Source organism: Alligator sinensis, unplaced genomic scaffold (genome assembly GCF_000455745.1).
Source record: "Alligator sinensis unplaced genomic scaffold, ASM45574v1 scaffold1162_2, whole genome shotgun sequence".
Taxonomy (NCBI): domain Eukaryota; kingdom Metazoa; phylum Chordata; order Crocodylia; family Alligatoridae; genus Alligator; species Alligator sinensis.
This window is the reverse complement of record NW_005843013.1, coordinates 342,698-357,229: the sequence shown is the minus strand read 5'-3', so window position 1 is coordinate 357,229 and position 14,532 is coordinate 342,698. Positions and strand designations below refer to the sequence as shown.

The window sequence follows — 14,532 nt, the reverse complement described above, 5'->3', positions numbered from 1 at the left end:
AGCTGCCCCTTCTTCCCCTTACCTTCTGGGGTCCTCCAGCCCCAACCTGACCTGATCGGGCTGGGCTGGACTGGGCTAGGGCTGCTTCTGCTACTGACTACAATTCTGCTCTGGCTCTGGGGCAGCAGAAGGTAAGCTGGAGGGGAGAGGAGGCAGCACGGGGGAGCAAGGTGGAGGGAGGTAGGGAGTTGGAGGACAGGCATGGAGGCAAAAGGGGTGGCAGAGGTTCAGGGCAGCCTGAATGGGGGCATGTGGCAGGGGGTGCTTAGTGGTGGTAGGTACCAGGCGGGGCAAGTGGCAGGGGTGATAGTCAGGGAGGGCAAAGGAGTGGGGTCTAGCTCAGGGCTGGACAAAATGGCTAGTCTGGCCAGTGGCTGGATTCCATTTCCCAGCAGCCCTTGTCTGTCACTCCAGCTGGTTTCTGTGAAGACCCCAGGCCTGGCTGGTCCTTGACACTGTGGGACCAGGGTTTCCATGGAGACTGGCCCAAGCAGCGCTGGCAGGGCGTAGAGGCTGGGCAAGGAGGTGCTCCAAGGCCAGGGCCAGGATTTTGCGGCAGTGACAGCTGGGGCAGAGCTGTGATCTGCTGCTCATGTGCTCTGGGCAGGGGTGTGGAGGCAGCAGAGCGTGACTCTGCCCTGGCTCCAGACCACACTGTCACCACTGCAAAAATCCTGGCCCCAGCCATAGAGCAGCTCCCCACCCAGCCATGCACCCTGCCAGTGCTGCTCGGGCTGGTCTCCATTGAAACCCTGGCCCCAGTGTCACGGCCCCACTGCTCCTGGGGTCTGCATGGAAACCAGCTGCAGCAATGCAGGCATGACCTGGTGGAAAATGGAGTTTGCCTTGGGTCTGAACTGGGTTGTGGGACAGACTTTGACCACGCCAGGTCTAGCCCTTCAACCTCCACTATTACTAGCCGAACCACAGCAGTAGGGGGATGAATTTAAGACAACTTTCCACTAGTTAATTTCTTATATGGGAAATTATAGCACCTTTCATAATTTTTAATATATAGAATCTAATTTTGAAGTAATCTTGGATTAGGGTGAATTTGATATATGGAAGTAGCCAGTATTTTCTCATAACCTCTTTTAGTTTTCAGGAGCTTTCTTGCAATTGAGAATTCCTAGCTTGTTTTCGAGATCTTATGAATTCTGTCCTGTACTGAATTTAGGGTTTGAATAGACAGGAAACTTGCTAGTATAATTACACCACTGTAACTCCCTGTGGAAAGAGCAGTATTTTTGGAAAAACTATATCCACAGAGGGACTTGGTGATATAACTACAGCAAAAATATACTGTACATTTGCTCAAATATTCAGGGTCAAGTATAGGGGAAAGTCCTTTTCAGAGTTTCTTTTGTTTATTTGTGTTTTGTTTTTAAAATATGAATGTGACTACAACACTCTTGATAACCTGTGCCTTTTTTGGTTGCATGTTAAAAGGAAGAACTGGCCTTTGTCTTTGAGATGTTGCAGCAGTTTGAGGATGCCCTGGTGCAATATGACGAACTGGATGCCTTGTTCTCTCAATATGTTGTCAACTTTGGTGCTGGTGGTAAGCACGTTTAAATCAGGAAGGGAATGTGTGCCCTAGGGTAATTCATTACATTTCCTGCCCTACTCAGATTAAGATATGCCAGAGCCCTAAATATGGTCTTCCCTCTCCTCCCCCTGGCTGAGGGGTCCCAGTGGCCCCACCCCTTGGCTGCATGTCATGTGGCTTTGCCACTGGTTGGCTGCAAGGGTTGTCCATCATGCAGCCCTGCTCTCCTGCTAGTTGATGGAGAGGGGCAGGACCACGTGACAGGCAGCTATTGCAGCCAATCAGTGGCAAAGTGTGGGAGTAGCAGAGCAGCAGTCATCTTGCCCGCAGCCCTTCAAGTGGACAGCACCCCCTAAGCTTTTTGCCGCCCTGCCAGGCTGCTGCAGCACACTGAGGGGTGCTGGCTCCATCTGATATTTTTCCATAAGCTTCCACTGCTGCAGCCTTCCCCCCCCCGATTTTCTCAGGCATTGAAATTGTGAATTTGGAAGTCCCCTACATAAGAGGAGCCTAAAACTAGCTTTTCATAGGAAAAAATGAAATTTTGTTCTCAGGGTCAGTTCAGTACTGGTCTCCCCCTTCTTCTTGCTATATAATATTGTGTCTTCATCTGCTTCTAGACCTTTAACTGTTCCCAGAGCCTAGTTTAATATGTCTCCATTTTTTCTTAATATTTAAATTATCCTCAAGTTCAAATTCCTTTCTCTATTTACATGTACAGTAATAGTTCTATCACTCAGAAATACACTGCAAACCAGTTTTCTTATTTAGTTGGCCACAATCAGTGGTGATACATAGGGAGTGCATGTGCACCCCCTGACTGGCCATGCTTGCTGCTTAGGCGTGGGCAGGGGGGTCAGGTGGGAGTGCTGGTGCCCCCCCTGCAAGTGCGCCAGCCAGGGAGTGGAGAGGAAGCAGCTGCAGCGGTTGGTAGGATCAGCCACAGGGGGGGGGCCCCCCCCCCCCCGGGACTGGCCCCTGGGGGGGGCATGTGCCCCCTCCCCCCCTAACTAAAGTGGCACCAGTCACCCATGGCCACAATATAAAGATCAAATATGTAATTATGTCAACATTTTGAAAATTCAGATGTCTAAATGTTAAGCACCTACAGCAAATAACTATGTGAAAGCTGTGGAAGCTCAGCACTTCTAAAATTTTAGGCCAGTTTATTCCTATGCTTAAATCTGGTGATGTGATACAAGTTCAAAAAGTTTGGCCCCAATATGGTAGTGGGTAAAGAGGCTTTAGCTAAGTGAAATTATTTAGTTTGCAAAATGTTGTCTATATATTTTTTTTTTTATTTAGATGGAGCAAATTGGTTGACATTTTTCTGCCAGCCAGTTCGGAGCTGGAATGGATTGATTCTACGTAAACCAATAGACATGGAGAAACGGGAGCTCATTCAGAATCAAGAAGCCACTCTGTTGGACTTACGTAGTTACCTGTTTTCTCGACAATGTACGCTGCTAATCTTCTTGCAGAGACCGTGGGAGGTGTCACAGCGAGCGTTGGAGCTTCTTCACAACTGTGTGCAGGAGCTCAAGCTACTTGAAGTGAGTTGATGTAATCCCTTATCTAGTATTTCTTAATTAACGACCAAGAAGTGGTCACAGACAGCACTGCTATTAAACATTGATGGTATAGTACCTAAATTATGCTATAGATAGATGCGCTTTAAATTTATAATATGCTACAGTTCAGATAACTGTGTGATTTAAAAATAAACATGAGTATTGCCCTTTGGAAGATAACTTGGAGCTCATGAAAGGCTTAGTTTTTTGGATGTAGTATGTTGATCATATTGTATTTAAAATGTTTGGGCTTTTATCTGAAAAATGAAGATTACCATGAAATAGGTGAAGTAATTCATCTACTACTCTTTTGAGTTTATTGCAAATGGCTTGATGTGTTGCCAAAACATTAGCTTTGTATGCAATAACCAATATAGAGGTCTCTAGGCATTAAGGTAGGGAAGCCAACATTTTTGTATAGAGCAATTTGCTACAAAATGTAGTTCTGCATGGTAAACAGTTTCTGCACTTGTGCTCTGTTATTGCCAACTTTAGTTGCATTCTTTTTGACCATCTGTTGTTGTTCTTATTCTCTTTCCATTTGGTGCCAAACATTATATTAACCTCCTTTCTTTGGCTGTCTCTATCAACTTGTGGCAACAAGTGCATGTTGAAGCAAGCGACTGCGTATACAGGTGTTCTCCTATTGCAGTTTTTTTTAGAGCAGGTTTTTCTTTGTGCATAAATCTCTCCATTGCAGTATGGTCATCTTGTACCTGGGTGTATAACAAATGACCAAATTCCATTATTAGTAAATTGTCAAACTCAGAGTTTTTAGAAACAGCAATTTATATTATGCTGGGAAAACATCTTCTTGACTCCAGATGATGATTTGTGTAGGTACTGAATGCTGTGAATTTCTTGTTCTTTATTAGTTTTACATGCATTCACTGCAGATACTCGTTTTAGTCTGGGTATGACCGGAAACTGGAGGGCTTAGTAGCAATGTGGTGGGGCTACTTATGGTGGCGTAGGTCCTATAATACCAAAATGTTGCAATCTCTAGAGTAAGGCGAGTATAGGGTGCCCCAAAACCCTAGCCCCCCCCCTCCCCCCACTGCCTTGTAGATACTCTTTGGTTGGAGAAAGCCTAAGAGTTAACATCACCCTGACAAAAACACGCCCTTGCTGAGGTGTTAGGCAGTTGGTAGCAAATCTAATCTGTTGCTCTCTGGCAGAAGCTGCAACCATTGAGGCACTGCACGGTTGAACTTGTTCTGGCCTTTGGATTCTGTCTTGAATGGTATAAAGCGGGGATGGTAGGTCTAGGGTAGCCTTTACTCCTCCATACACACTTGCTTAGGAGTATGTGCTGAAGGTCTTGGTGTGATAGTTGCATACATTGTGATCCAGAGGATCGACGGTTGCCAAGAAGAATCCTTTTAACTGTCTTTTAGATTACTGTGGAAGTAAGTTCCATGACTAAGTTGTAAAGTGCATTATAAATATTCTTTTTCCGGCTTATGTGTTTTGCCTTTCAATTTTGAGTCATGTCATTTGTGTATTTTAATACACAATATTCAGGGGCTCCCAGTACATGTATACCATTTTGGGGTTTTTTTTATACTTTCACGTTTTCTTTCTTCTTTCCAAAGTGTAGAAGTCTATTTTTCTAAGCCTCTGTAAACTGGAGCTACTTCCTACACTGTACATCTCAAATCCCACCCCATGCCACTCTTCCCCTCCTAATTTTTATTGCCCTTCTCTGGAACTTTTCTAGTGCATCTGTATTCGTTTTGAGATGAGGTGATCAAAACTCAATGTGAATGTTCAAGGTGAGGCAGTAACATTGAAGGATGTGCCATACTATTTCTCCTGATTGGTCCTTTTAATATAATGTATCCACCTGTGTGTTTAACAGCCACTGCACATGTAGCAGATATCTAAACTGAGTAATGCGCAGTATTCCTTGTCTTCTGGCTAAAAGTTCATTCTGAATTTGAGTCTTAATATTTTTCCAATATTGTGTACTTGCCTGTCATTTCTTAATACTGTATTTACTTGATTAAATGAGGCATTTCCCCATTTAACACTGCAGGAAGGGAACAAGCCCCTTGCTTTACAAGTTGAGTATGAGGCGGTGGGGGGCAGGCAGTGGCTCCAGCTCTGTCTCCAACCTAGCATTGGGGCTGGAATTGCAGCTGCTGCTGGCCCCCACTACCTCTGCACCCCCTGCCACTCCTCCACCACAGCCTCAAGCCCTCCCTATCCTCAGCCCTCCTCCCTACAGCATTGCTGCTCCTTCCCCTCTGCTGCACTCCTCTTTACCTTTTTAATGTACCCACAGCAGGCTCTGTCCTCACTGCAGTCTGGAGCCCAGAGTGCTTGCTTCAGCCTGGCCTGTAACAGCAGTGCTGGTTCTGCACTGCTACTGTGGGGCAAGTTGGAGCTGTCCCCAGTGCCCCAGGCTGCAGCAGGGATGGAACTTGCCACCATGCAGCAAAGTTAAGGGGGGCCAGGTTGGGGGTGGGTGGGTCTAGACTTGAGGTGGGGGGAGGGGGCGAGGCAGGGACCTGAGCCTGTGGAGGGCAGGCACAATGGGGAGTAAGTTGTTGAGGGGTGGGAACCAAGTAGCAGAGGGCAAGTTGCCTGCCTCTCTCTCTGCCTCTACACTGCCTGCCCACACTGCTTCTCTACTGCTTGCTCCCTACCACCTGTCCCCCCCACTGCCTGTCCTCCCATATGTCCCCCTTACTACTTCTTCCCACTGCCTGCCCTATTACTGCTACCTCATTACCTGTAGTAGTGGAGGGGACAAATTTAAGATGATCCTCCAGTAATTAGATTCCATATATGGCAAATTTATAATAAATTTATAATTTTTCCATATATACAATCTAATTTTGGGGGGGTTATCCTAAATTCAGGGTCGTCTTGTATTCAGGTAAATATGGTAATAGTTTTGTTAAGTCTTTTTTGAGTCACAGTTTTCCCCTATAAGAATAATTTCGTGTTATCAGCAAGTCTTGATAGATCCTTCTTGCGGTGTTCCTGATCTTTGTTAAATACTTTGCTTCTTAGAGTACCCTAACTGCTTTCTCATAAATGGCCTTTCTTTCTTAGACCTTGCTGTTCTAACTAGTTGTCTATGACCTGACTGTACTGGCAGATTAAGTTGTGGTTTGTGTGTTTGTGACAGTTATCAGTAGCCTTTTTGAAAGACCAGTTCTCCCCCCACCACCCCGTCTCATGATGGTTAGTATACTTATACATTTCTTTAGCTAGTTAGGCCTGATATATCCTTTAAGAAGATTGTATTGATTTCAGACTTTTTCTTAACTTTGCTTCCCTCATAAAATCTCTAACTTTGTTTGGAAAAACAATCTTTTTGAAGTTCATTACTAGCACTCTCCATCTCACTCTGGTGAGTCTATTCCTTCTAATTAGAGTGGGCCATATTTTCTTAGTGGCTCATTCTCATTTGCTTCCTGAACTAATTTCTATGTATTATTCAGGAAGGTGTCAAGAGTTGGTCTGTCATTGTGTGTGCTTGGAACAAGTTGTTCTAAGAAGCTCCAGTGTGTAGTCTTGACATTTTTTTTGCCAAACTCTGCCCTGATCAGATCAAACAGTTGTTCATTTCTTCATGAGACTCTTATTCATTTTTAGGTCTCTGTTCCTCCTGGAGCTTTGGATTGCTGGGTATTTTTGAGCTGTTTGGAAGTCCTGCAGAGAATAGAAGGCTGCTGTGATCGGGCTCAGATCGATGCCAATGTGTCCCACACAGTTGGCTTATGGAGCTATGCCACTGAAAAGGTAACCAAGCTATAATGCGTTTCAGGTGAGGGCCTCAATTGCAATGTGCTGTAGCTTGTGCAGTAATGTCCTGGCACAGGTGATCTGCTTCATTGGGTGAAGAGCACATTGCCTGTTTGCCACCTCTCTCCTCCCCATTGACCTTCTGGAATATTGGGTGATGTGTTCCCCACTTCCAGAGATGCTTCCCTGGCAATCTCTGGGAACCTGGGGGCGCATCTCTGGAAGTGAAGAATGTCTGTCAATCTCAGTCCTGAGATGACATTGGAGCAAGTTCAAAACTCTGCCATCCCAAGGCTCAGGCTGCTAACCAGCTGATTGGAGCCCCAAGACGGCATATGTGTTTCAGCTTTTCCTACTTCCAGACATGTGCCCTCAGGTTCTCTGAAGTGCTTGCATCTCAAAGTAGAGAAAGTTGGGGTTCCTTGCCTCCAGAGACATGCACCCAGAATCTCTGCTGTCTCAAAGCAGAGAACCCTGACTTTCCTTGCTTCCAGAAGTGTGCCCCATAGATTGCCAGGTGCATTTCTGTTCAACTTGTTTTATGCATTTAGAAGTGTTTACATCAAGCCTACATTGTTACCCGTACATGATTGATCACGTTTGGTGCCAGGCACCTTTACAATTTGCTGATTTAGTGTACTTTTTTAATTACAGGGTTCCTACATATCTTCCCATGTATGTACCAGGTTTTAGTTGTATTGTTCTACACATTTTTCTTATCTACTATGCCAGGTTATACTGATTCTGTCCATTCCAGGATATTCTTGACCAGACTACAAATCTTCTGATGCACCCTTCTTTCCACAGAATTAAAGACTTGGAGGTTTTAACTCTTACAGCTTTTGGCCTGTTTTACAGCCCATATATCGATTTATTTAAAAATTTCATTTGTTGGTTCAAGCATGCTTTGTTTGAAATCTATTCTGCGTCTGTTGTCTTGAGTCACCTTAACCAACAGTGTATTATACTAGTCGTGAGTATGATTTGAATTTCCATGAAAACCAAACCTAGTGTCCTAACAACTGGGTGGAGGCTTACATTTTCAAAAATATTCTACCAGGGTATGGCAGCATCATTTTGCACACATTCTGCTTGTTCCTTTTTGCATCTGGATGACATTTAGCTTTTGGCAACAGTGTCTCCTACTTCTGTAATTTATCAAAGAGGTTATATCTACATGCATCTCTGACTCTGCCCCATCACAAGGTCTTGGTCTAGATGAATTTGTTGGCTTGGCCAGCTACTCCTGCAGGGTGCTGATGTTGCCACTAGGCCAGAAAATTAGTCCTGATATAAATCACATTGGTTACATGGTTCATAGGCATGTTTCTCTCCCTATGGTGAAGTTGTGGGATTCCAAAGAACATAGTGTCTTTGAGCTGTACCAACTCTTTGACCAGATGTATTTATTCTAGTTGAGCCCAATCTTTTGGCATTACTTTTATCTGGCAGTTCTGCATAACATTCACAAAGCTGGTAATGATGAGCTCTTTTTTCCTTTTTTTTTTCCTTTTGTAAAATGCCTAATTTAATTTTGAGGCTATCTTCAGTGACCAGCTTAACACTTGAGTAATGTTGAACATGTGTTATTGGCTATTATCCCCACACTTTGCATAAAATACCTTTTGGGGTTTTCCTTCCTATTGGGGAGTTCCCAACATTACAGCAGTTGTGGCCTCATCAGGCTGGCTATCAGGTATACTTTCCAGCTTAGCCAATTGTAGATGCTTTCCCTCCAGAAAGGGAAGATGCTTTCCCTCCACTCCTTTTTCTTTGTACTTGCTTAGAAACCCAAGCACTGTTGATTAAGCATGATAGTCATCCTATTTCTGAATCTGATTCCATTATTTAGATGATTAAGTGATTGATTACCATAAATCACACCAGCAATAGCTAAATATACATCATTGTCTTTTATACGGTGTATAATACTATTAATAGTAACAGTGATCCATTTTAAATTACTGGCAATTTAAATATGTATTTCAAATAATAGTGGTGATTTGACTTAATATACTTGTTCATTTTTCCTTGTGTTTTGATGGCCTCATCCAGTCCAGTTGCTAGTTTATTAACCCTTAAGTCTAGACCTTCAATATTCAGAGAGTTCCATACAGACATTCCCAGTCCTGTTCTTCCCATTAGTGTGTGTCTAAAATGTCTCTTTCTTAATTCTGGACAGTTTAAAGGATTTTGCCCAATTATGTCATGCATAAACTTCCATTTTAATTTTCTTTATAGTGCTCTTGATATAGCAAAGGGCTCTGATTGGATAACTCGTACTCAGTAAAATCCATAGCTAATGGAATATACATCTGTCCAACATTTTCATTGGGAGCAGGAAGATCCCACTATTGAGCCATAGTTCTAAGTTGGGTCAGGGACTTTCAGTCTTTTCTTGAATGCTTATAAATTGAAGAGGTGAAATTTAGTTGTTTGAGTAGCTGCAGGGGCAGGGCTTAGTAACTGATCTTTCATATCTTTTAGGAAATAATAACATTCCTGCCCTAGGTTTTCCTTCTGTGGTTCCCACACAGCTAGGTTGGTCTTCTGAGGTTAAACTGCAGATTTTAGTAAGGCATTCCAAGGATTACTACTGTCCATAAGTTATTTGCATTTTCCACTACAAACCTACCGTGGTCTTTGGCGTCATCATCATCATCAATCCTTGACAGTCAAGGATTCCAAAATTGTCTTATCTGTGGTCCAAAGATGGCTGACAAGGCCTATCCTGGATTGACAGACTCTGTTGTAGCTTGGGCATGTGTTTCAGTGCAGGGTAGGTGGCTCTAGGTTCTTGAACTGGCCTGCAGCATGTTGTTTCTGCCACTCCTGTTTTTGTCTCCTGTTGTCATAGTAAGGTTTGAAATTACTGAGATCCTTGCAGCATATTTCCTCCATTTGGAGTGATCCTGGGTGATATTCTCCCACAAGTTGATGTCAATGTTGCATTTTTTTTCAAGTTGGCCTTGAGGACATCCTTGAAGTGCTTTCTCTGCCCTTCTCGACTGAGCTGGGAGAATAAAACTTGCTTTGGGAGTCTGGAGTCAGACATGCAGAGGACATTGCTGACCCAGTGAAGTTGATATCAGATGAACGATCATCTCAATGCTTGTGGTGTTTGCTTGTGAGAGGATGCTAACATTGGTGTGTCTGTCTTCCCACTGGATTTGAAGGATCTTCTGCAGGCAGTGTTGATGGTACTTTTCCAGTGGCTTGAGATGTCTCCTGTACATTGTCCATCTCTCAATTCTGTACAGTAACGTGGATAACGACTGCTTGATAAACCATGAGCTTGGTTTTGGATTTAATGTTGCGATCGACTGCACTTGCACATTTGAGACAATAGTGGATTTCTTCATCGATCTTTGCCTTCTGCAAGAGATGGCTTATGAACCATGGGAAATGCTCAGCATTCTCTAGAGTCTCACCATGAACCTGAATTACTGGAATTGGAGTCTGCTTATTAAGAGCTTGTTGATGGAGGACCTTAGTCTTCTAAATGTTAAGTGTCGCTTTCATTTTCTTGGATGCCTCAGTAAAGACATCAGCTGCCTGAAGGTCTGCTTCTGAATGAGTGCACGTTACAGCATCATCAGCTTGCTGGAGCTTGATGATTGAGTTTAGGATGGTCTTGGTTTTGGCTTGGAGTTGGCTGAGATTAAACAGTTTACCATCCATTCGATAGTTTAGCTCCACCCCGACTGAAACTTTGTTGGTGATCATATGTAGCATCACAATAAGGAATATCAAGAAGAGTGTTGGAGTGATGACACAGCCTTGTTTAACTCCTATCTTAATAACAGATCTACCACAGATCCCTTTGAGGTTGAGAACCACCGCTCATGTACCATTATGGAACAAGCAAAGAATGGTGACTAATTTTAGTGGGCATCCATACTTCAGAAGGATCCTCCACAGCGCTTCTCAGTTAACAGTCGAAGGCTTTTGTGAGGTCAGAAAACCATGTAGAGAGGTTTATGTTGTTCCCGACTGCTATTCCTTGATGTATTAGCATAATCATTTGGTTGGTGCATCCAATTGACTTGCTTATCTGGGTGGGGGTGGGGGGGGTGTAACGTATGTAAATATCTAAAAATCATATATATATCTATATATAGATAAGGAAGTCAATTAGATGCACCAACCAGATGATAATGCTAATGCATCAAGGAAATATTGCATTAAAAATGTTGTTATGCTTGTATCAAAATTATACTGGCTATACATAATGTTATTTGTTCACTCACCAATCCATATGCTACTTCTAGGCTGTTTGGGGCTGTCTCTGGATCTGTTCACGACATTCTTGTTCCCTTGTTTTCCTCAGTCTCCCCAGGGCTTGCTAATGACACTTTATTGGTGTGTAGGAGTTTTAATCGAGTGCCTTCAGCACAGCCTTGGTCTGAAAGCAAGTTCACTTGCCAACAACCAGAGCTGACCCGAGCAGGGTGTGGGGCCCAGGGCAAATCAGCTCATGTGGGGCCCTGCCCCCTCTCCAATCCCATGTGTCCTGAACCCAAACAAGCTGCTGCCACCACCACCTGTTGCGGTGGCAGGGGGAGAGGGGGTAGCAAGCACCTGGATGCAAAGCTGGTGGCGGCAGTGCAGAGCCACCACAGCTGCTCTGCCCAGCTCCACAGGGCTCCCCAAAGCACAGGGCCCAGGGCAGTCACCCTGATTCGCGCCCCCCCCTCCCCCCAGGGACGGCCCTGGTCTGGTTTGTGACTGCTGTGATTTTTGTTGTTCAGTTTAGATCAAATATGGTAATGGAGTCCGTGTTTAGAATTTGCCTAGTAAACTCCGTCAAGTAAATTCACTACTTCATTTGAAAGAATGGATACAAATACTAGCTTTAGGGTTATGTGCCACTTCCAGAAACATTCCATTTCCTGCAAAACAAGGGGAAGAAAAACAATTGCTTCTCTTATTTACTTTATGAGCTTTAATTTTACTGGTATGAACTTACTGTTGTCCTTTCAAGTCTAGTCAGTATACAGCAGGATCTAATTTATTCATGGCTACATGTTAGCCATGCCATGTGGCTCTGGGGAAAGCATGTTAAGGGACTGCGTTTTGCATTATTATTTGTTCTGGTACTTTCTAACATCCCCTTTACTTTCATATCGTTTGATATTATTTTTCTTAATAGTGGGTCACTTTTGCTTTCAGGACTTGTGGGAGGTGTTGATTGGATGTTTGAACTATGCCTCAGCGGGCCAGACATTTCATGGCACAGAGTTGGTTACTGAGGCCAAGAGTTCATTCCAGTTGGTTTCTTGTGAAGTTCACAACCTTTTTCAGCTCTGGCTTTTTGGGGTTTGTTTCATCCTTTCTGCTTGGTCTGAGGCTTGAGGGTGGTAGACAGTGTGAAGCCTTTGATTACTTCCCAGCACCTTTCATATTTCCCTAACCACATTTCATAGCATCATAGAAAGTTAGGGTTGGAAGGGACCTCAGGAGGTCATCTAGTCCAACGCCCTGCTCAGAGCAGTATCATCCCCAACTAGATCATCCCAGCCAAAGCTTTGTCTAGCCGGGTCTTGAAAATCTTCAAGGATGGAGCTTCCACCACCACCACCTCTGAGTAACCTGGTGGAGTGTTTTACTACTCTCCTAGTGATAAAGTTTATCTTAATATCTAACCTAAACTTCCCTTGCTGCAACTTGAGACCATTGCTTCTTGTTCTGTCATCTGCCACCACTGAGAACAGTCTAGCTCCATCCTCCTTAACACCTCCCTTCAGGTAAACGAAGGCTGCTGTTAAATCCCTCCTCAGTCTCCTCTTCTCTAGACTAAATAAGGCCAGTTCCTTCAGCCTGTCCTCGTAAGTCATGTGCCCCAGCCCCCTCACCATTTTTGTTGCCCTCCGCTGCACACTCTCAATTTCTCCACATCCTTTCTGTAGTGGGGGGCCCAAAACTGAACACACTACTCCAGATGTGGCCTCACCAGTGCTGAATAGAGGGAAATAATCACTTTCCTTGACCTACTGGCAACATGCCTACCCATGCAGCCCAGTATGCCATTAACCTTCTTGGCAACAAGGGCACACTGTTGTCTCATACTTAGCTTATTGTGCACTGTAACCCCCAGGTCCTTTTCTGCAGAGCTACTGCCCAGCCAGTCAGTCCCCAGCCTGTACTGGTGCATGGGATTGTTCCATCCCAAGTGCAGGACTTTGCACTTGTCCTTGTTGGGCCTCATGAGGTTTCTTTTGGTCCAATCCTTCGGTTTGTCTAGGTCACTCTGAATTCTAGCCCTACCCTCCAGCATATCTACTACTCCCCCCAGCTTGGTGTCATCTGCAAAACTACAACATTTCCTACAAAACTGCTTCCCTTGTTAGAATCAGTGATTGTAGGTATTTCCCATCTACTGAATACATGAAACACAAGATTGTGAGCTGTCATTAATGCTGTGTAGTTTTCTAGTTGGGAATGTGCCTGCCTGAAAAACAGTCCATAGATAAGAAGTTTCAGATGCAATGGAAAGAAGCTACAACAGTTTTGCTGAAAGTATGGAAGATTTTTGAAAGGCCTTGAAAATATTTAGTTCTGCTTATATTTTTGTATAATACATTTTCACTTTTCTTTCTTATTTATTTTGCTTTTGGTTTGCTTCTATGCTAGCAGTCCTAAGTACTTTTAATCAAAATTAGGACATAACTATTCTAAATGATGCTCAAACATAGGAAGAGTTTGTTCTAAAGGACCTACAGCTGCCACCACCAAATACGATCAGGTAAAGGGAAAAACCTAAACAATGTGATCAGGTTGTTGGTGACGAAATATCATGCCATTCCTGTTGCCTGTTTTTAGAACTTGCCCTCTCAAATTTGACAAAGATGTATAGCAGGGAGGAGAGAGTGATAAGAAGCCTAGTGGGCATAAGAAAGAGAAGGGAGGGAGGAGGTCAAGGGGAAATAGCAGTAATAACAAAACAGCAAACTAGATGTGACTAAAGATGGCTAGATCATAATGTGGGGTGGATTAAGACCAGTGATGAGATCCTGTTATAAAAATGTTGGTTAACTTGGTGATAATTGATAACATCATAGTTATTCTGAAATAATGTGTGGCTTGCTAATTCTTTAGGTCACATAATGATCAGTCAGACTGAGCTGCAGTCAAACAGCATCTGAGATCCAAAATGCAGCAAATATCCCAAATCCAGTCTAGTAATGAATGCATGATGTTAAAGACAGCCCTCCTGATCATGTCAGCGTTTCAGAGTTTTCAGCTGGTAGAGCAGTGTTTTATCTACGAAGCGTTCTTTATAGGTGCTCTTTGTACAAAAGTGTTTTTAAAAAAATGGTGTTCTTTAAAACTCAGAATTTTTATATGAATATGTTAGTAGACATTTTTTGTTTTTAAAAAATAGCTTGTATATTAATGTAACTTGAGATGCTGTCACATAAGCATTCTTGCAGCTGTCACACTTTTAATTTTTCAAGGAAGTTATTCCATGTCTTTTAGCAGTTTCTCTTGTCTGTCCCTGGAGGCAGTTTTAATGCGAATTTTACAAGCACTGTGCTACGACAACAAGTGCTTTTCAAGTTAAATGTCTTGTATTGATCTTTTGTGAATCATGTGGTGAAATAAAGTAGTTAGCAAGGCTTTTAATATTGATTTTTATAACTTGCTGAAAAG

The 14,532-nt window shown here is 43.4% G+C and overlaps 1 protein-coding gene across 6 annotated transcripts in view; it reads left to right on the top strand.

Annotated features, from left to right (window-relative positions):
* The window catches only part of TRAPPC10 (trafficking protein particle complex 10), a 79,065-nt gene that overhangs the window by 35,946 nt on the left and 28,587 nt on the right, over nt 1–14,532 (top strand). For 5 of the 6 annotated variants that reach the window (XM_006036747.3, XM_025193075.1, XM_025193077.1 and 2 more), the window contains 3 exons: nt 1,450–1,561; nt 2,855–3,102; nt 6,730–6,876. In XM_006036747.3, the coding sequence (XP_006036809.2) occupies nt 1,450–1,561; nt 2,855–3,102; nt 6,730–6,876 (507 nt within the window). The remainder of the gene's footprint in view (nt 1–1,449; nt 1,562–2,854; nt 3,103–6,729; nt 6,877–14,532) is intronic. The other variant, XM_025193074.1, reaches the window with a different exon arrangement.